This window comes from Brassica napus, chromosome A9 (assembly GCF_020379485.1).
Source record: "Brassica napus cultivar Da-Ae chromosome A9, Da-Ae, whole genome shotgun sequence".
Lineage (NCBI taxonomy): Eukaryota > Viridiplantae > Streptophyta > Magnoliopsida > Brassicales > Brassicaceae > Brassica > Brassica napus.
The window spans coordinates 24617385-24637951 of NC_063442.1; the positions used below are offsets into that span (position 1 = coordinate 24617385).

The following is a 20567-nucleotide window of genomic DNA, read 5'->3' on the forward strand; positions in this document are numbered from 1 at the left end:
AAGCCCCATTGAATTAATTATGTTAGCACCATAAGGCCTTGGTACAAGCCTCCAAATTCTATTTTTAATTTGAGCATCATACTCTTCTGTCATTGATAAATTTCAGTTAGGGTCAGCTAAGGCTTTTTGGTGTCTGGTTGGGAGCTGAGAGGCAGAGGAAGTGAACATAGATTTTTTTTTTTTTGACAATTCCTGCTTGACCTCGAGTGGTCATGCGAGTGGGAGCTGGAGCATTTTTTTGTCGGAGCCTGAGTACAGGTTGTTGTAGCTAGAGCTGTGTTTACTAGAAAGGTAGAAATTGCCGGGGAAGGAAGTGAGTGGCTCATTTCGAGTATGGAGCGGAAGATCGAAGATGGTGTTTCCATTTTTTCCAAAAATCCGTAAGCATTTTTATTTGTGTTGAGTTTTTGAGCTGCTGGAAAAGTACATTCATCAAGGACAACATGTCTTGAGATAATGATTCTGTTTATTTTTAAATCCAAACAGCGATAACCTCGGTGAAGAAGAGGAGACCCGAGGAACAAACAAGGTGTGGAACGGGGGGCAAGATTTTTGGTGGTAGAGTGACTGACATTAGGAAAACATAAGCAACCAAAGACTTTGAGATGATCATAAGTTGGTGTATTGCCATAAAGAATTGAGTGAGGCATTTTGTTGTCCATGGCTTTTAAAGGAAGAATGTTTAGTATATGACAAGCCACATGAAGAGCCTCTGCCCAATAGGTAGGGGAAAGCTGAGCTTGAAATAGAAGAGATCGAACTCCATTATTTAAAGTTGTTATCATTCTCTCATCTTTTCCATTTTGTTGGGAAGTATGGGAACAAGAAAACCGAAATGTCATCCCATTTTTGACGAAGTGATTGTGAAAGTTTGAGTTTTTATACTATCCACCATTGTCATATTGTAGTGATCTAATGGTTTTCTTAAACTGAATTGGCCCCATATGAAAGAAGTGAAGAAACTTGGAGAAGACATCACTTTTGTTGCGAATTAGATAGACCCACAAGTAATGGGAACAATCATCCCAAAATAACACATAGTAGAAAATGTCACTTAGACTAGGAACAAGAGATGTCCATACGTCTGAGTGTATATGATCAAAAGGATGCAAACTCTTTGAATTAGACTCAAAAAAGAAAGCTTTAAGTGTTTTTCCAACTGACAAGCATTACAAAAGGGTAAGCTGTCTTTATTACAATGAATAGATGAAGAAGAAAGATGCGACTTGATTGAGTCATTATTAGTGTGAGGAAGACGCTTGTACCAGAGAGTAGGAGAGTCGCAGACCAGAGCAGAGTGATGCTGCGTTTTATTCAGAATAGGCAGAATAGGATAGAGCTTTGCTGAGCTTTCGCTGCGGAGCAACGTTTTCCGAGTTTAAAGGTCCTTCAAAGAGAAACCAAAATGATCAAACTCTAGAGAACACCAATTATCAGTGGTAAAACGTCGCACACAAATGAAAATTTTAATGAGAATTGGAGCAATAAAAACTTTGTTTAGAGTGAGAGGACGTGACAAAGAAGGAATAAAGGATTTACCACATGATTGAATTAGAATGGAAGAACCGTTACCAACAACAACATAACTTCCAGTGTCCTATTTAAATAAAGAATGGAGGTTACCTGAGGAGGAGGACATGTGCGATGAAGCTCCTGAGTCCATGTACCAATTTGGTGTTGGCTCAGTCAAAGACATTGTACTGAACGCTTCATTGAAGTCGCATGTAGGCTGCAAGGTTTGTTCAGCGAAGTGGGCCTCCTGTTGGAAGTTCTAAGGTCCTCGAGGTGTTTAAGCTTGTTGCTAGAAACCAGTATTTGGATACGGATTCCAAGGTTGAGCTTGTTGCTGCTGCCAGTTGTTGTATTGGCCATGCCACTAATTCTTCATCCCCTAGTTCATGTTCTATGGTATGTAGTTGTTGTACCTTCCACGTCCAAGACCGCCACAACGATTGCCTCGATTGTTTCTTGACTGGTTGCGCTGTTGATTTTTGTGTTTGTTGTCTGCAGTGGTCATCACAAGAGTTGTTGATGAACTGGAATGATCGACATGCGAGGATGATCCTTTATGACATTTCTTTAGTTATGTCTCTTCCAACTCTAGCATGTTCTTTGCTTCTCCGAAACTAGGGAAGAGTTTCTGATGTTTGATCACGTTGATGATATGATCAAATCACTCATTCAGGCGGTTGAGCATGTACATAACCAGAGTTGTTTCACCAATTAGTGCTTCAACGTTCTCCAGCAGATCTGCTATTGATTTTAGACTGGAATATTCTTGGATCCTCATGTCTCCTATCTCCTTTTTGCGCTAGTGGTTGTCCAGTTGTATGGCTCTTACTTTTTTGTAGTTATCGAATTGATTCTCGATCCGTAACCAAATATCACGGGACGTTCCTCCAACTTTGAAAGAAGATTTGAATAACAGTGGAGCGAGAGTACTGTAAATCCATAACTTGACAAGACCGTCAAGTTTCTTCCATGATGTGTCATCATCACCATTTGGAACTGAAGTTCCATCAACATGTCCTAACACATCAACAACAATGGGATTGTGAGACTTAATGTTCGTCACTCCATACGCTCTCTCGACTGTCGCCATTGATGACGTGATGCTCAAGAATGGAGAGAAAAAGAAGATGAATCAGAGAGGCTCTGATACCATGTAAGTATGATAAAATGCTTGAGTTTATTCATCATACGTTCTAGTGTATTTAACATAGATGTTGTTAAAACATAGTATTAAGTTTCCTATATTACAAATAATATATTTACAAAACCTAATGAGAATATCTTGGGCAGTCTTCGTCATTTTTCGTCGTCAAGTAGGGATGGAATGATCTTGTCAGCGGTGATTGGAGACAAAAATTTGAGGTTGTAAGATCTGGTCAAAGATAGAGTGAGACTGTCTCTTGCGATTCATGAGGGAGGGGAGAGATCTTTACTAATTGTTCATTGAGTTGATGTTATTGCACCCCAAGGTGAGGATTCCGAGTTAAGGTCAGCAACGAGAACGTTAATTTGGTGCCTTGTGGATTTTGCCATGTTGATGGAATCGAGATTGTGAAATCGTTGACTGAAAGGAAATATTTAAGACTTGTGAGGGAGGTAATGAATTTGGAATCGTGGTTCATAAATAATTTTTAGATTGCTGAACGATCTTGAGGTTCTTGTGCTATGTTGTTTTTATTATTTTCCCTTCTCTTTTTTTTCCTAAGTGAGAGATTTTTGATATTTGATGGATTCTTTAATTTGATGAGATTGACGACGAGAATGGTTAAAGATCGCCACCAAGTAGATTATCTACTTCGAGGTTGTTGGTGTTTGAGATTGCCTAAACAATCTCGAAGTTATTGAGTAATTATCTTCTTCTTTCTTCTTATTACTTTTGTGTGATATCGTCGATATTTGGTATGAGGTCTCCGGGTAATCGACCATAGAGAGGGCATTAAATTTTTCTATGGAGGGGTCGTCGAGGACATTGATAATAAATAGGTCCGCTTGTGGATATGATATGTCTTATGGATTATGTTTTGTCGCCTCCATTTTTTTTATAGATGAAGTACTTTGTTTTAGTTTTGCTTCTCTTTTTAAATGAAGTACGTGATGAATGAAGTAATTTGTTGAGGCAAGTTCATCGTTTCTAACTCTTATTCGTCGTTGGATTTGACGAGAATATGGCGGTGTGATTTGTTAGGATCAATGAATATGAACATTTGTCTTCTTTCTGAAGAGTCGTCTTTATTTTAACGAGCACAAGCGCGTCGTCGTCTTTTTGACGAGCATGAACGCGTTTATCATCATTTTAACGAGCATGAGTTCGTTGTTGTTTTGATGAGAATGGATGTGTCATCACCTTTTTCCTTAAAAAAAATTAGCAATTGATTCGTAGTCATTTTTCTGAAAAGAAAAACTGGTAATTTTGAGTGCATCGTCATTATTTCTGAAAAGAAAATTTGTGTATGAGCACGAGGCCGCCACACTCCATGGATGATTTATCTTTGGACTGTTAGTTCTGATGATTATAGTCGTTAGTGGTAATCATCAGTTTCAAATTCTCCATCAAATTTGTTTGAGGAAATTATTGATTGTTCATTAATGCATATAGTGTCCATCAAGCAATAAGCCCATTTTTTTTAGTGTGGAGAGGAATATCGCTTGGTGATATGTAATTGAAGATTTGGCTTGGAGTATGGATAACTTATTATCTATGAGTTAGAGTAGATGACCTGTCATTGAAGAGTTTACATTGAGTTTGGATGGCTTATCAATTAAAAGTTGGCATGGATGTCTTTCATTGGACAAAATTTGGATGACTTTTATGTAGGATATCCTTGGATGACCTCCATGTCAGATATTTTTAGATGATTTTCATGGAATATATCTTTAGTAAATCTCCTTGAATGACATTCGTTGAGGTTTTTTCTTGGGGTTGAATTATAGTGATTCTTTTGGGAGCAACAAAATGGAGATGAGTTTGTTAATTAATGGAGGCCTAGGGTTGAGATTGTCGTCGTCGGAAGAGAACATATCGTGTCATTGTTTTTGAGGAGCATCGAGAGTTTGTTGTCGTCAATTGGTGATGGTGGAGACTCATACGCCACGATTGACAAAATGTTGAAAATTGAGTTTCCAACTAAATATTCAAACTAATATTCATAGTCAAAATAGGATGTGGAAATTAGAGATTCTTGTTATTTATAAAGTTGTGGCTTCATGCTGACAAAAGATATCATTGGTATTCAGTGTTTGTAGCTGTGTCTCGGTAGAGGCTACCTACGTACCCTCAAAAAAAGGTTCAAGTCATTCGTAGTTCATTGGGATGATAGATGAAATGAGATTATAGATGCAAGGTCGAGAAGGTGAGATGATCAAGATGAGGTCACCGCGGCGAGGTCGTCTATATGGTCGACGAGGTGAGTCAAGGTCATTGAGATGTGATTGTCGTGGCAAGGTTGTCGAGGTGAGATGGGGCCATCACATTAGGTCGTCTAGATGGTTAACGAGGTGAGACAAGGTCATCAAGAAGTGGTGTTTGCGACAAGGTCGTTGAAGCGAGGAAATTTTCTATTTATTTATTTATAATTGGTAAAATCAAATTATTTTTAAAAGCAAGTTTTCATTTATATTAAACTGTTTTAAACCCATTATTGCACAAGAAACCACATAGTATTTGTGTTAAAAGAATAAAAACTTACAGATCTCCTAAATATAATTTGGTAAACTCTATTTAAATCTGTGTATATAGAGTAGAGTGAATTGTAACAAAAACACTTAATAATTTAAAATATTTCAGGCAAGGAAATCATTCATGATAGAAAAAAATTACACATATAACCCTATAGTCGTTTACTTAAGGAGAAAACAAAAAGCTCTAATATGATAGTTGTGTAATAATGCACACATACAAAAAATATATAAAATTTATTGAAAATGCTCTTTCACTCTCTCTTTCCATTGTATCATCTTCTTTCTTTATTTCTTCTTTATACCCCCAAAACCAAATAAGGTAATGATAATTGCACCTCATTTGAAGATTTCTGGACCATTCCTGCAACGATTGATACACCGATTCACATGAATTTGTTTCTCTATTTGGGAGTTTGCAATAATTTTAATTTTTGCAAAAATCAATATAAAATGATATTTTGCGTAAAGAAAATGCCGTAGATGTATGATCATGTGATGGTCCACAACTTCACTTTTCTCTCACGAGAAATCATAGATGTTTTACCAGCAACAGTCTCTCAAGTAAGAAACATTCGTTTTTTCACAAGACGAAATTTCATCTCTTACAAGATTCCGGCGAGTCACAGTCAGGTACGCCGTCTCAGAACACTCGATCTGAGTTACAATCAGCTCAAAAGTAATAGCTTCACTGTCTCTCACTCTCTCCGTCGTCTTTCTAACAGTCAAAAGTATTTAAAATATAATAATATAACATGTATGTGTCACAGTCCAGTCTATGCAATTCAGATATGTATGTAAAATATACCAATTGTCCAATTATTTTTAATGGTCCTTAGTTATTTAAGTTGTTGTCGGCTATTTTAAATAATTATCTAGACATTATTATTGTTAGCTCAGTTTTCTGATCAGTAGTCGTTTATCACTATAGACTCAAAATCGTAGACTATTCTCATATCTAATAAATTAAGTAGTGTATTTCAATTATCCAGATATTATTATTGTTAGTTGGAGTTTTCGATTAATGGTCCGCTAACTTAAATAATTATCCGGACATTACTATCGTTAGCTTGATTTTAGATCAGTAGTCGATTATTACTATATATTCAAACTTTTAGATTATTCTCTTATCTTCTAAGTTATGTAGTGTATATCAGTTATCCAAATATCATTATTGTTAGTTGGATTTTTTGATTAGTACTCGGTTATCATTTATAGACTCAAACCAAAAAATTATTGAAGTAGTTAATGTAGTGTTTTTAGTACATATTACTAATAGTGCCACCCGGTGCAATATTTTAATTGTATGAAATATATAAAAATGCCGGAACATAATATATGAGCTCATGAATCCACTGAAAGAGAGGAGGAGCATGTAAAGAACAAAATCAAATGAGACGTAATGTTTGTTAATCATCCCAACAAGTTATGTTGGATTATGAATAAAACAGCCAGAAAAACATAATTGACAAATATTCCCATAGCTAACCTTGCTGATGAGGGAGCTAGCAAGAATGCAAACATCTATGCCATTGTAACTTAACATAAAGTAAGTCAAGACTGAAACAAAACAAAATGTTCCAAACAGTTTAAGAACCTTGAAGATCAATAATTAAAAAGCTTGACATGAAATTGCCGTACCATGAGCGTTAATTATGAGGGTTAAATGTCTTTGGAGAACATCTGTCACCAGAAGAAAATGATAATGTTACACTTAAGATTAACACGAACAAACAATAAATATTTTTAAAAAGATAATAACATTACAAAAATATATTTTGAAGTATAAAAATCATCACAATGATCCAAACCCAAATACTGATATTACTCAAATTACCCTAAGGAGTGATTTATACTCACTCAAATAAGAGGTCGAGTTGTAGCACTTAGGGATAAAATTCACAGGGAGCTAGGTCACACAAAAGATTTAATAGTTATATGATTAAGCTACGCTTATAGTTTTAATGTAAATAGCAGTGGTGAGCAAGGTAGTTGCTCGGTTAATTAAATGAATTGTCTGATGAAAGGATGGTTGCTAGATCTAAGGTTTCTATTCAGGTAATCATGATTATAATGATATAGAAACTAATTGTTGTATGCAAGATATTAAAGAGCTCAACACTTATAAGAAAAAATCGATCAGCGTTCGCTTTCTAGATTCGTCTATTGACTAGATCTAATGACCTCAACAATAGTTTGATGAAAGGATGGTTGCTAGATCTAAGGTTTCTATTCAGGTAATCAGGATTATAATGATATAGAAACTAATTGTTGTATGCAAGATATTAAAGAGCTCAACACTTATAAGAAAAAAATCGATCAGCGTTCGCTTTCTAGATTCGTCTATTGACTAGATCTAATGACCTCAACAATCATTTGTCGATCAATTAGAAAGTGTCGATCGATGATTCTAGAGGAATATCGATCGATACACCTTTCACGACATCGATAGATTATTCTACTGGAATATCGATCGACACACTTCTAGCAAGCTTTGCGTGCGGGTTGATAAAGTACTCAATTGGGTTCTTAGATCAGTTATCACATGTTTCTAGCAATCCTAGTTCAATGAGGATCTATTCCGAGAAAAGACCAAGCTATCACTTGTGCCTAATGATTCTAAGATCAGGGTTCTAGTTCGCGACTCTAGAACACAAGCAATAAGAACATCCTATTGATGAATATCACAACCTAGCAATTCAATATTTGGGGCTAATCCCTCATAACCAATTTGAATCCTAAACCTAACAGGTGGATCTATTCAAGCATGAAGTTTGTCACATAAATCATAGATGAATAGATATAAAACTGCAAGAGAATAGATATAAAAACCAAAGGAGTTACAGGAGGTCACCAAAAGAGTTCCTCCTTTCTCTCCTAACCTAGAACAAGAACAAAAGAAAGCGTAGCCATCAACAATGGCTTAGAAAACACATAAATAGGGGTTTAGGTCGTCCAAGGGTATTCTGGTAATTTGTGGTTGCTTATGGGCTTCAGTCGGTCATAAAATATGCTCAACCAATATTCTGGCATTACCGTCGATCGATGGCAAGGGTGCACCGTCGATCGACAGTCCTTCATCTCCTCGACAGCTTTCTCTCGCGAGGCAGACTAACCACTCTTCAGTAAAACGGGCATAAAGACTGCTATAGGATGCTGATTGACCTCAAACCTGTGGCATTGGAAAGATAACGCAAAGATATATCTTGTGTCAAACGATGGGCTAAATCTAACGGTGGAAAGGTCTCCATCCATTGATCAAAATATGACGCGTATGTGCAGCTCTGCACTCAAAAGACTCCAAAAGGCACCAAAATCACCACTTTCCTCCAGAACGTCCCTTAACCTGTAAACACTCTAAATAGACTCTATATCGTAGTAGATATATTTTAAAATACTTATAAACCATAGATAAAAGTGGGTAAAATCCATGGTCTATCAAATACTAAAAAAAGCTATGAGATTTAGAATGCAATACTTACTCCCATTTACCTGACATAGCCTCTTCCACCATTGCCTTCCATTCTTCATCAAGATTATCACCATCCATGACAGTCATCCATGTCAGGTTCGTTGTTGTCAGTTATATAGTATGTTCTCCAGGACATGCTTCTTAAGGCATAACAACTTTGTCGACAATAACGAAGAAGAAGAGAGAAAGCTTTATTTTCTTCCTTCTCGTTGTCATCCCTTAACTCAAATCAAAATCCAAACTTTGATAAAACTCATTTTACAAATCAGATAAAAAGAGTAGCTTTACCATATGTATCGTAAAAAATATCCTTCAAGAGGATAAGATTTAGAGGCATTACAAAATTTGATCTACGTGGAGACGAACCATAGTGATAGAAATTGGAATCTATCTCCGTTTTGGGATCAAATAAATGGGAACTTCTCAATTTCTCTTAAAATTCTTTGTACGCTTTTTCTAAAAATAAAAAAAATTCAATTATTGTTAAAAAAATTAAGAGGGATTTGAATAGTAAAGAATGAAAAAGTACATGGGAGATTGAAAGTTTGAAACTATGAAATATAGAGATCAACGTCATAATCATAAAAGTGATATTCTAGAATGTGATTGTGATACGTCGTGAGGCCCGACTCGTACTTTGTTTGTAAATAGCAAAAGAAAAGAAAATTAAGGAAAGGACAAATAAGTCTTTGACACCCAATTTGTGTTCTGTTAAATAATCTTGATCCCTTTGTCTTCTCTGACGAAACCATTCGGCTGAAGCAATGTCGTCTTTTGTGCTAAAGTTACATATTCCTTCGGTGGTGTCGGTGCGAAACACCAAACTACCCGGGCGGAGTGTCAGTGACTGCGGCCGGAATTGGTCGGGACTTCCAAAATCGAAGAGCAGACGAGGCAATGGTCTCTGTTGTAAGGCGGAGCTGTCGGAGCTAGCTCCAGCCGTCTCAGCGGGTTATGGTGTTCTTCTTCTAGGAGGCGGTCTCTTCGCCTGTAAGTTGGTGATGTTTTTCTTTTGATTTATTTTGCTTTAAAGTTTGACCTTTTTTCTCTCCTTCAGATAGCAAATCTGGAAGCAAGGGTTCTCTCTTGGGGGGTTTGACTGGCTCTGTCCTTATGGCTTCTGTACGATCTTCCTCTCTCCTTACTTTCCTGTTCCTGTATAGCCCTTTCAAATCTGAACTTCTCCTATGAGGAGTCGTTGTGAGGAACCATGTGCACTGTTCACTGATAGTTTCTGCTCTCCCCTAAGCTTTGTTCCATTTCCTTGAGAAAATTTAAATGTTGTGTGTCTTTTGTAAATGCATTCTTGCCTTTTGAAATGAGATACCCTCGTGGTCAGTGTTAGAATTGAAAACCTGTCTTATCGCAGCTACATATAGTCCCTTTTGTTTTTTAATGTTACGTGGGTGTATTGTATCTTCATGATTGTTTTCTTCTGAAGTTTGTCATCTACAAAACCTTTGTTTCTCTTTGTTGAGAAAAGTTCCGGTGTTTGAATTTCGATACAGGCCTACTTCCTTACAAAATCTCCTGAGACAAGAGTCCTTGGCGATACCATAGGACTTGGCGCTGCCTTCCTCTTCTCTTCTGTCTTTGGTAAGCTCCTCTTGACAAGAAGATGTGTTCTCTATCTTTTCATATATATATATGACGGAGTATCTTCTCATCGGACGTGATCTCTTTTATGTTCTTTCTACGACTTTCTTGCAGGGTTTCGTTTGGCGTCTTCCCGGAAACCGGTCCCTGCAGGCCCGCTACTACTCCTTTCTATCGCCATGTTGTCATTCTTTGTAATGGCCTATATGCACGACAGTTTACCTGTGGCTGTATCAGTACCAGATGCGTTACCTCTACCTTAATAGCCTTTATGAGAGAGCATGGGCTTTTAGCCAGATTGGAATGTTCTCAAAGAACTGTTTTGCCCACACACCCAATAAGTAGCGCAAGGCTTTGTAAGGCGAATGTTGAGTGGATAATGTTTGTTTGTGGGTTGTTGCTAAATCAAACACAGATACATCATCTTTTCTGACAGAAGTTTGTAGCGTTTTGAACTTGAATGATCAATGCTGAATAAGAGAACGTTGAATATTCAGTGACGTAACATTGGATTAGGTTTTATCTACCTACAAGTTTCTGCAACATACAAAGGCCGAAAACAATCAGAATCTATTATTATAGCACAATGAACAGACTATATATGGTTAGAAGAAGTTAAGAATGCAGTTCTTATGTGTCCTAACTGGCTTGAATCTCTTGTGCTGAAGGAGTACCATCATCATAAACCAGTTCCTCGGCTGGATTCATCTCAGACCAGGCAGCTGCATCTGCATAACCTAGCTCAAACAACATCTCTAACACCTCGTCCTCTGCTGGCTCCAGTGCCCAATTCAATAGCTAAGTACATCAGAAAAAACCAAGATTCCCAAACTTAACTCTCAAGTCAAAGGAGAATGATTTCACTAGAAAAAATTTGAACATTTACTTGTCTTGAGGTTGCCCTGTTTAGAGGGTTGCAATCCGGGCTGATCCCAATACCCTTTAGTTCGAAATTACTCGCGGAAAACGCACAAACTCGAACCTGTTAAACATTTGATATACACATATGAAAGGCCTTCCCAAAATATTTGACAAGGCCACACACAGAAGATAGAGAAAAGGAAATGAAAGCAAGAAGTATCCTTCATGTGCATACTGTTTTAGCAGCAGCGGTTGGTGGCATAAACAACGTCAAGCCTCCATCAACACAAACTCGATTACGGAACATGGTTGCAGGCATTGGTGCAAGATATCTGCATTTGCTCTTAAAATATTATAATTAGAAGTTTTTTTTTTCTAGAGGAACTGTAATGTTTCAAAAGCAAGGGAGTATTATTTACCCTGGAATAAAGGAAGATGCAATAACTGCATCGATAAGGTCGCTTTTGGAGTCGAACTGATCCACCAGTAAACCTCTAGGTTTCCATAACACCTGTGTAATGGCAACTACAATACGATAGAATGATTAGAGACGTCAGAGCCTAAAAAATGTGCTTTGGCAAAAGTAAACTTGCTGTTTCTCACCACGAACTCTGCCATTGGACCTAATATGAATATCATCCGGCAGTGATTTCTCCATAGAATCTCTAAGGACAGCCTACAAACCACAGAGACTTGGATCAATAACTACAACATATGACTTTGGTGGGTCTTGTGTTTGACTCATTAACTATTTCTTTAATATATAAAAATGCAGAACAGCCAACTCTTTGAAACATAGAACAGTCGAAAGCAATGTTGATAATCAGGTTTGACATTAAAGAAGAGAAGCCCCTAGAACAATCTAAAGTAAACTTATACAACAACATGGTTTAAAGAGGCATACAGAGAAGGAAAAAAATCCGCATTACCCCAAGACGAAAAGCAGTGCCATTGCGTCGGCAATCATGAGCAAGAACCTTGGTAGCTTCAAGGGCTTCTTGCATTGATGCTCCAGAGGTTATTGTAGCACATACAATAGCACCAGCAGAAGCTCCTGCCAAAGGAGTAGTGTCCTGTAGAAAACAACAACAAAACCATGTTATTTTCTTGATTCATCATAATATAAACATAGAAAATTCAAGAAGCACCGTAATGTAACCCTTCTCGATGAGTAACTGAGCAACACCAAGATGATAAGGGAACAAAAGACCAGCAGCAGAGAAGCTGAAACCAGGGCTTGTGATTACCCTCCTCTCTTTCTCATCAGCCTCTACATCTTTGACGCTCTGTTCCCATATCATCCCTGGCTCTGTCACATCTTCAGATACTGTTCCTATCATATCTCCATGATCAACCGGAGGCGAGCGTTGGTTGGATCTCTTTAAAAGCCTCGACGCGATATGGATGAACATGTCACCAGTGGCAACAGAGAAAGATCTCTGCTCTGGATTTCCGGTGGACCCATCAGAAGAAAAAGAGCATGATAGCCTAAGGGCGAAAATCCTCGGTGGAAGGCTGAATATTTTAGTTGTACGGAGTGAGATGAAAGGTCGGGGAAGAAGAGAGATCGCCATGGAGCAAAGGGTCACACCATACAAGTTCGAAAGTTGGAGATTTTGATTCACACGATCATCGCAGCTCACAAAACAGTCATGAAGATGAGACTGTGGTTTCGTGTTAGCTAAGTCCACTTATATATAATATAAACAATACATAAAAATGAAATAATGCTAGATTTTGATAGTGTTTCTAAATTGCAGATTTTTTTCTTAATAAAAATATTTCATATGAATTAATATTTTATTTTTGATGTGCATTATTAAGTTACAAAGTCCTGAAAAAGATTCCGAGTTAGAACCTGGATGTAAATTATTAAGTTTGACTTATTTATTAGAGTAATATTTTCATCTATGGAACTGTGGAGGGCTTGAAACTGACCCCACAATTCAACGATGCATCGGAAACATCATTCCGAAGTATTATTCTTTTCGTAAACAAAGAATAAAAAGCCTTTGCTACAGGACATTCAAACTGGTATAGGATATAACCAATTGTTGGCTGTTGAGCCACTTGGCTAAAGTGGAGGTTTACCTCTGTTTATCATGTATGACTTCCAAATTAATGTTATGTTCTCAAATAATCATATGATTGATATCGAGGCAGTCACTGATGAAACAACGTTTTTTATAACATTGGTTTATAGAGATCTTGTTTTAGAACGTAGAGATCAAATTTATGAACATCTTACATGTTTTTCAATCATACGAAGTAGACCGTGGTTCATAATGGAAGATTTTAATGAAATCACTGGGCAGAATGAAAAGAAAGGGGCAGACAATGCTCTGATAGCTCATTTCTGCCTTTTGAGAAAATGCTAACTAATTGTGAAATGTTAGAATTTCCATTTCCTGAGAATATGCTATCATGAGTTGGCAAAAGATGATGTATAACAGTCAGGTGTCGACTAGAACGAGATGTTGCAAATGAAGATTGGCATGAGAAGTTTTCTCACTCTACTGTGATGTACTTGCCGTTATGGGGATCAGATCATCGTCTGGTCCTAGAAAACATTCTCACGCAACCAAATCAATTCTAACTTTATAGGTGTCCTATAAACCATATCTTAGCTTAGCAACCAAATCCATCTAACCAATAACTTAGCTAATAGTGTCTGACTCGCCCCTCTAGTGATCTCATTTAATGCATATATAAAAGGTGTAGGCTTTACCTTGGGCGTAGCGATCAAAAGATACATGGACTCTTACTCAAGCAAGTTTCTGAACACACATGTAGTTTTATTTGATCTCCTTCTTCCCTCTTTCTCTCTTATCTGAATCTCAATTCCAATAAACAATGATGCTGATACAGTCCATCCTTATTCACCTTCTTTTCGATTTTCTCTTCTTTGTTTTTTTCTTTCTCTTTTTTTTTATTTGACAAAGTGTAGGCGAATAGTGGGGTCATCGGTAATATATTGATCCTTTGGCACATTATATGTATGTTTTATTAATAGTTTTCGAGGTTTTATCGAGTTTTTTTGTCCCTTTGAGTCATTACAGGTCTAGAGTTGCATTGGATGGGAGATGGACCAGCTAGAGAAAAAGAGTGTGATTTGGAGTCTTTCGAGCAGAACAGTCAACTGGAGCAGCCTGAGTGCCTGCTCCAGCGGCAGAGATTAAAAAAGAAGTTTCCATTTATTTAGGGATTTGTCTTAGTTTTCCTATTTTTGCCTTTTTAGCTGCATGTGGCTTCTATATATATATAGTCTCCTTTTATTTACTTTAGACCTACCTTAATTTAAACGCAAGAAATACCTGAGAGAGCTTTGTGATTTGCAATTGCTACTTGTAAGGGAGAAGGCCTCATCTATCTCCTAGAGAAGATTATCCTGAACCCTCTGATTTCTATTATCTATTATATGCAGTATTATTCAGAAATCATGCTTTTCTGTTCTTGTGTTATGTCTATGTAGTCACCAAATTAGTTTAGGGTTCTAGGGTTAGGATTCGCGAGCTGAAGCATAAATAAGTCATCTTAAGATTGTCTACATTCATATCTGTTCTTATTTCTTGCATTGAACTGATCACTTAGTGCATGAAATAGGGTTAATACATTTAGCTAACCGTTGGTTGATAACCTGACATGAATTGAATGAGCTTTCCATCCCTAGTCAGCGAGAGTAGATATTAGAGTGTATTATGAACATATCCGACTTGATCTCTAAAGCTTGCTATCTTGTCTTGATCCAAACGAGAGTTTAGGTGTCAAAACCGATCTGCAAAAGAATCAACACCACGACAGTGGGTTGTTTTAACCTGAGTTATCCGAGTTTAGACTTGTGTAAACTGGACTTGAATAACTGCTTGGTTTGCGATTTCCTTACCTGAAGAAGATGAGAATGAGATCAAGTTCGCCTCAGGAACAAGCAGTGAGGAAATATCTATAATAATAAAGAAAGCTAAGAAATTTAATCACAAAAAGTAAAAAGGAGAAAAGGTTGTACGAAGACAAAGCTAGAGTAAATAAGAAACAAAATTTTATTTACATTCACAAAATATTCACGAGTATGATTAGAAAAAAGGGTCAGAAAAGTATAAAATTGTAAGAACTTGTTAGAGGAGGAAGAGAGAGATGTGATACAAAGTCATTATGTCATAAATGGAATCGTGGAGGTGAGATGAAGCATGAGATAGTTAAGAAAACAAATATGAGAGATTCAAAGAGGTATTGATGAAACCAAGGGAAGCCAAAAATACATAATGTGAAAGTTTAGAAGGTTTAATTTTGGAGTTCCTACATTAAACTAATGTATGAGTTAATGTGACCAGTCTATATTTTTGTTTTGTGCTTTACTTTTTTTACTTTTATCTTAAGTGCACTAAAGTTTATTTTCACTAGATATTAATTTTTGGCTTGCATAGAATTTGATTGTACTCCTTTTTATTTGTGTGGATTGATTCTTATTTTTTTATATCACTAAATTATGTAAAATTTACAATGCAATCACCATTCATCGCTAGCATATTTTTAATTAGCGTTGATGTTGATTAAAATGAAATTTTACTAGGTTAATATGGCATTGTTTATTGGAATTGTTGTGATATATTTTTTGAAATATACAGTAATTTTGAATATTAAATATTTGTTAACACCGATAAAAACTTGTTGCACAATAAAAGTATATATATATATATATATATATATAAATTTAACATGTTAAAACAAAGAATACAATAGTAACTTTCAAATTTGAAAATAGTTACGAAACACAATTCCAAATATGGGTGCAAAAGAAACCACCATCGGTTATAGGAACATCATATTCTTCATGACTTGTTACATGTTTGTTGCAAAACTTTTTGCAAGCTTCTTCACAAATAGACATATCTGCTTTTTGGCTATTTTCATGCACTGATTTGGGATGCAGTGTTTGACACATTTTTCAACATTGGTTGAAAGACAATTTTGTGCCGAAAACATCACTGTATATATAGCTACAATCATGAAAATAATGCATGATTTTTTTAAAAGCTTGAGTCGTCATAATGTATATTATTAGAACAAATATGAAATTCTAATATAGTTTAGTCTGATTTTGATCGTTAATCGTGAAATGATGATTTTTTGGTAATCTCTTGGTAATTTATATAGAAAGTTAATGATGACTATTTTTAACAGTTTTTTTTTGTTGTTTCTCTGTTTTAACGTATATAAACCGAATAAGTTATGTGAAACTTATCTGTACTTTCTTATGTTAATTATCTATCTAGTTTTTCTTATAACAATATAAAATATATCATTTATAATGATTATAGTTCTATTTTATATGATTTCATAGTATTTCATTAAAGTTTTATGTCTAAACTCACAAAATTATGGTTTTATTTTGAAATCCTGAATTGACATTTTTTTTAGAAAATATATTATTTTAAATTAGAAAAATATTTTTAATTTTTTCCTCTAATATATGCAAAAACCTGTAGAATCAAATCATGAAGAAAATGGCTTTGAATGCGATTTCTTTGACTATTTTTTCAGTTACTCTTTTCACTTCTTTTGCATAGTAACAGATGTGTTCACCACGCTTTCTTTTTTTTTTTCTGGTTTTCTTGTTTTGACCACTACAGCGATCCGGTTTTTCGGTCAAGAAGGATTTATAACCCCTTTATATACCTGTTTAAATGCGGAAAGAATCTAAAGCTTTCAACTTTGATTAGAAACCTGAATGTTTAAGAGTTCAGGTGTTCGGAGTTCAATACCCCCATCGATGAGACTGCACCTTAAGCTCTTAAATAAGATAATTGGTGGTGATTTTGGATTTCTCTAATGAGTAGTGGGCTGGAAACGGTTATGTTTCGGCGATGAGAACGACCAGGACGCTTGGAGCATCCAGACGCATCGGGACAGGACGGGAGAGGACGCCGGGACGGGATGGACATTGGCTTTCTTTGATGGACGTTAAGACGGTGGTAAGGCATTCTGCATGCTTTGTAGTTTGTTTCCCCAAGGCTGCAAAGAGATTGGATTTTTCCGTTCTTAGAACTTGTCATTTCGTTTTGAGGACTTGTACGAAACTTCTTCTTACAAGAGATACTTTCCGGGATTCTTCGGTCATTGATTCCATCGTGATCAATTTTGACCCTAACAATAATCTTCTAGCTTTACTTCAAAAACTACAAATCTATTGTGAAATCTTATAGTCTATTGATTCGATCCCTAAGTTTTGTTTGCTGTGAAAAGTAGAAAATAAGAAAGCGTGTATTGCCTAGAACAATGGCATAACACAAAAATATTAGGTTAAAAGTCGGCCAGGGCTATTTATGTAAATATGTCATGACTTGGGATTTAGGCCGGCTGTTAACCTAGCTGGGTTTTGCGCGCTTTGCTGTCGATCGACGGCACAGGATGTGCGTGGATCAATGTTTATCTCTGATCGCCGACCTTCAGACAAGTTCGATGGTCAGCTACGAGCTTCCTCTCCTTTTATCTCTAAAATGCACCCAAATCATCATTTTTCTCCATAACACTCCTGAACATGTAAATGTGCTAAAAAGACTCAAAAGCATAATAAATAGTTCCTAAAACATCTATATACCGTAGCTAAAAATGGATAAAATCCATGGTATATCAATTGGCCAGGTATACACGCCGTGGCAGAGAAAAGATGGAAGAGATTAAGACGGAGGTGGATTTGCAAGAAAGAGAAGGATGAGAATGAGATCAAGTTCGTCTCAGGAACAAGCAGTGAGGAAATATCTATAATAATAAAGAAAACAAAGAAATTTAATCACAAAAAGTAAAAAGGAGAAAAAGTTGTACGAAGACAAAGCTAGAGTAAATAAGAAACATAATTTTATTTACATTCACAAAATATTCACGAATATGATTAGAAAAAAAGGTCAGAAAAATATAAAATTGGAAGAACTTGTTAGAGGAGGAAGAGAGAGATGCGATACAAAGTCATTATGTCATAAATGGAATCGTGGAGGTGAGATGAAACATGAGTTAAGAGAACAAATATAAGAGATTCAAAGAGGTATTGATGAAACCAAGGGAAGCCAAAAATACAGAATGTGAAAGCTTAGAAGGTTTAATTTTGGAGTTCTTACATTAAACTAATGTATGAGTTAATGTGACCAGTCTATATTTTTGTTTTGTGTTTTACTTTTTTTACTTTTATCTTAAGTGCACAAAAGTTTATTTTCACTAGATATTAATTTTTGGTCTGCATAGAATTTGATTGTACTCCTTTTTATTTGTGTGGATTGATTCTTATTTTTTTATATCACCAAATTATGTAAAATTTACAATGCAATCACCATTTATCGCTAGCATATTTTTAATTAGTATTGATGTTGATTAAAATGAAATTTTACTAAGCTAATATGGCATTGTTTATTAAAATTGTTGTAATATATTTTTTGAAATATACAGTAATTTTGAATATTAAATATTTGTTAACACTGATAAAAACTTGTTGCACAATAAAAGTATATATATATATATAATATGCGTCAGATAAAACAAACAGAAATATCGATTATACATATATATATATATATATATATATATATATTTAACATGTTAAAACAAAGAATACAATTGTAACTTTTAAATTTGAAAATAGTTACGAAACACAATTCCAAATATGGGTGCAAAAGAAACCACCATCGGTTATAGGAACAGCATATTCTTCATGACTTGTTACATGTTTGTTGCAAAACTTTTTGCAAGCTTCTTCACAAATAGACATATCTGCTTTTTTGGCTACTTTCATGCACTGATTTGGGATGCAGTGTTTGACACATTTTTCAACATTGGTTGAAAGACAATTTTGTGCCGAAAACATCACTGTATATATAGCTACAATCATGAAAATAATGCATGATTTTTTAAAAGTTTGAGTCGTCATAATGTATATTATTAGAACAAATATGAAATTCTAATATAGTTTAGTCTAATTTTGATCGTTGATCGTGAAATGATGATTTTTTGGTAATCTCTTGGTAATTTATATAGAAAGTTAATGATGACTATTTTTAACAGTTTGTTTTATTTTTTTTTGTTGTTTCTCTGTTTTAACGTATATAAACCGAATCAGTTATGTTAAACTTATCTGTACTTTCTTATGTTAGTTATCTATCCAGTTTTTCTTATAACAATATAAAATATATCATTTATAATGATTATAGTTGTATTTTATATGATTTCATAGTATTTCATTAAAGTTTTATGTCTAAACTCACAAAATTATGGTTTTATTTTGAAATCCTGAATTGACATTTTTTTTAGAATATATATTATTTTAAATTAGAAAAATATTTTTAATTCTTTCCTCTAATATATGCAAAAACCTGTAGAATCAAATCATGAAGAAAATGGCTTTGAATGCGATTTCTTTGACTATTTTTTTAGTTACTCTTTTCACTTCTTTTGCATAGTAACAGATGCGTTCACCACACTTTCTTTTTTTTCTGGTTTTTCTTTTTTCGATCACCACAGCGATCTGGTTTTTCGGTCAAGAAGGGTTTATAACCCCTTTACATACCTTTTTTAATGCGGAAAGAATCTAAAGCTTTCAACTTTGATTAGAAACCGGAATGTTTAAGTGTTCAAGTATTCTGAGGTCAATACCCCATCGATGAGACTGCACCTTAAGCTCTTAAATGAGATAATTGGTGGTGATTTTGGATTTCTCTAATGAGTAGTGGGCTGGAAACGGTTAGGTTAGGGCGATGAGGACGGCCAGGACGCTTGGAGCATCCAGATGCATCGGGACGGGACGGGAGAGGACGCTGGGACGGGATGTACCTTGGCTTTCTTTGATGGACGTTAAGACGCTGGTAAGGCATTCTCCATGCTTCGTAGTTTATTTCCCCAAGGCTACGAAGAGATTGGATTTTTCCGTTCTTAGAACTTGTCATTTCTTTTTGAGGACTTATACGGAACTTCTTGTTACAAGAGATACTTTTCGGGATTCCTCGTGCATTGATTCCATCGTGATCGATTTTGACCCCAACAATAATCGTCTAGCTTTACTTCAAAAACTACAAATCTATTGTGTAATCTGAGTGTCTATTGATTTGATCCATAAGTTTTGTTTGCTGTGTAAAGTAGAAAATAAGAAAGCGTGTATTGCCAAGAACAATGGCAGAGCACATAAATATTAGGTTAAAAGTCGGCCAGGGCTATTTATGTAAATATGTCATGACTTGGGATTTAGGCCGGCTGGAAACCTAGCTGGGTTTTGCGCGCTTTGATATCGATCGACGGCAAAGGATGTGCGTGGATCAATGTTTATCTCTGATCGTCGACTTTCACACAAGTTCGATGGTCAACTACGAGCTTCCTCTCCTTTTATCTCTAAAATGCACCCAAATCATCATTTTCCTCCATAACACTCCTGAACCTGTAAATGTGCTAAAAAGACTCAAAAACAAAATAAATAGTT

At 35.6% G+C, this 20567-nt stretch overlaps 2 protein-coding genes across 2 annotated transcripts; one reads left to right on the top strand and one right to left on the bottom strand.

The window, feature by feature from the left end:
• The first annotated feature begins 9386 nt into the window (after window positions 1–9386).
• On the top strand, window positions 9387–10747 carry LOC106421037 (protein FATTY ACID EXPORT 4, chloroplastic). Its single transcript, XM_013861891.3, has 4 exons — window positions 9387–9649; window positions 9717–9781; window positions 10168–10255; window positions 10370–10747. Exons 1-4 carry the CDS (start codon window positions 9424–9426, stop codon window positions 10516–10518), a joined length of 528 nt encoding a protein of 175 aa, XP_013717345.1. The 5' UTR covers window positions 9387–9423; the 3' UTR covers window positions 10519–10747.
• LOC106421036 (patatin-like phospholipase domain-containing protein 4) lies at window positions 10707–12793 on the bottom strand. Its single transcript, XM_013861890.3, has 7 exons — window positions 12265–12793; window positions 12046–12189; window positions 11720–11792; window positions 11536–11641; window positions 11352–11448; window positions 11142–11237; window positions 10707–11053 (listed from the first exon to the last, which is right to left on the bottom strand). The coding sequence occupies exons 1-7, from the start codon at window positions 12688–12690 to the stop codon at window positions 10895–10897; spliced, it is 1101 nt and encodes a 366-aa protein (XP_013717344.1). The 5' UTR covers window positions 12691–12793; the 3' UTR covers window positions 10707–10894.
• Between the last annotated feature and the right edge of the window lie 7774 nt (window positions 12794–20567).

Excerpts from the sequence above, each read along its gene's own strand:
- LOC106421037 (XM_013861891.3), top strand. The coding sequence starts at position 9,424 with ATGTCGTCTTTTGTGCTAAAGTTACATATTCCTTCGGTGGTGTCGGTG. Across the intron at positions 9,650-9,716 it reads AGGAGGCGGTCTCTTCGCCT|ATAGCAAATCTGGAAGCAAG; the intron begins GTAAGTTGGTGA and ends TCTCTCCTTCAG. Across the intron at positions 9,782-10,167 it reads GCTCTGTCCTTATGGCTTCT|GCCTACTTCCTTACAAAATC; the intron begins GTACGATCTTCC and ends ATTTCGATACAG.
- LOC106421036 (XM_013861890.3), bottom strand. The coding sequence starts at position 12,690 with ATGGCGATCTCTCTTCTTCCCCGACCTTTCATCTCACTCCGTACAACT. Across the intron at positions 11,793-12,045 it reads GCACTGCTTTTCGTCTTGGG|GCTGTCCTTAGAGATTCTAT; the intron begins GTAATGCGGATT and ends TGTGGTTTGTAG. Across the intron at positions 11,642-11,719 it reads GTCCAATGGCAGAGTTCGTG|TTGCCATTACACAGGTGTTA; the intron begins GTGAGAAACAGC and ends ATCGTATTGTAG.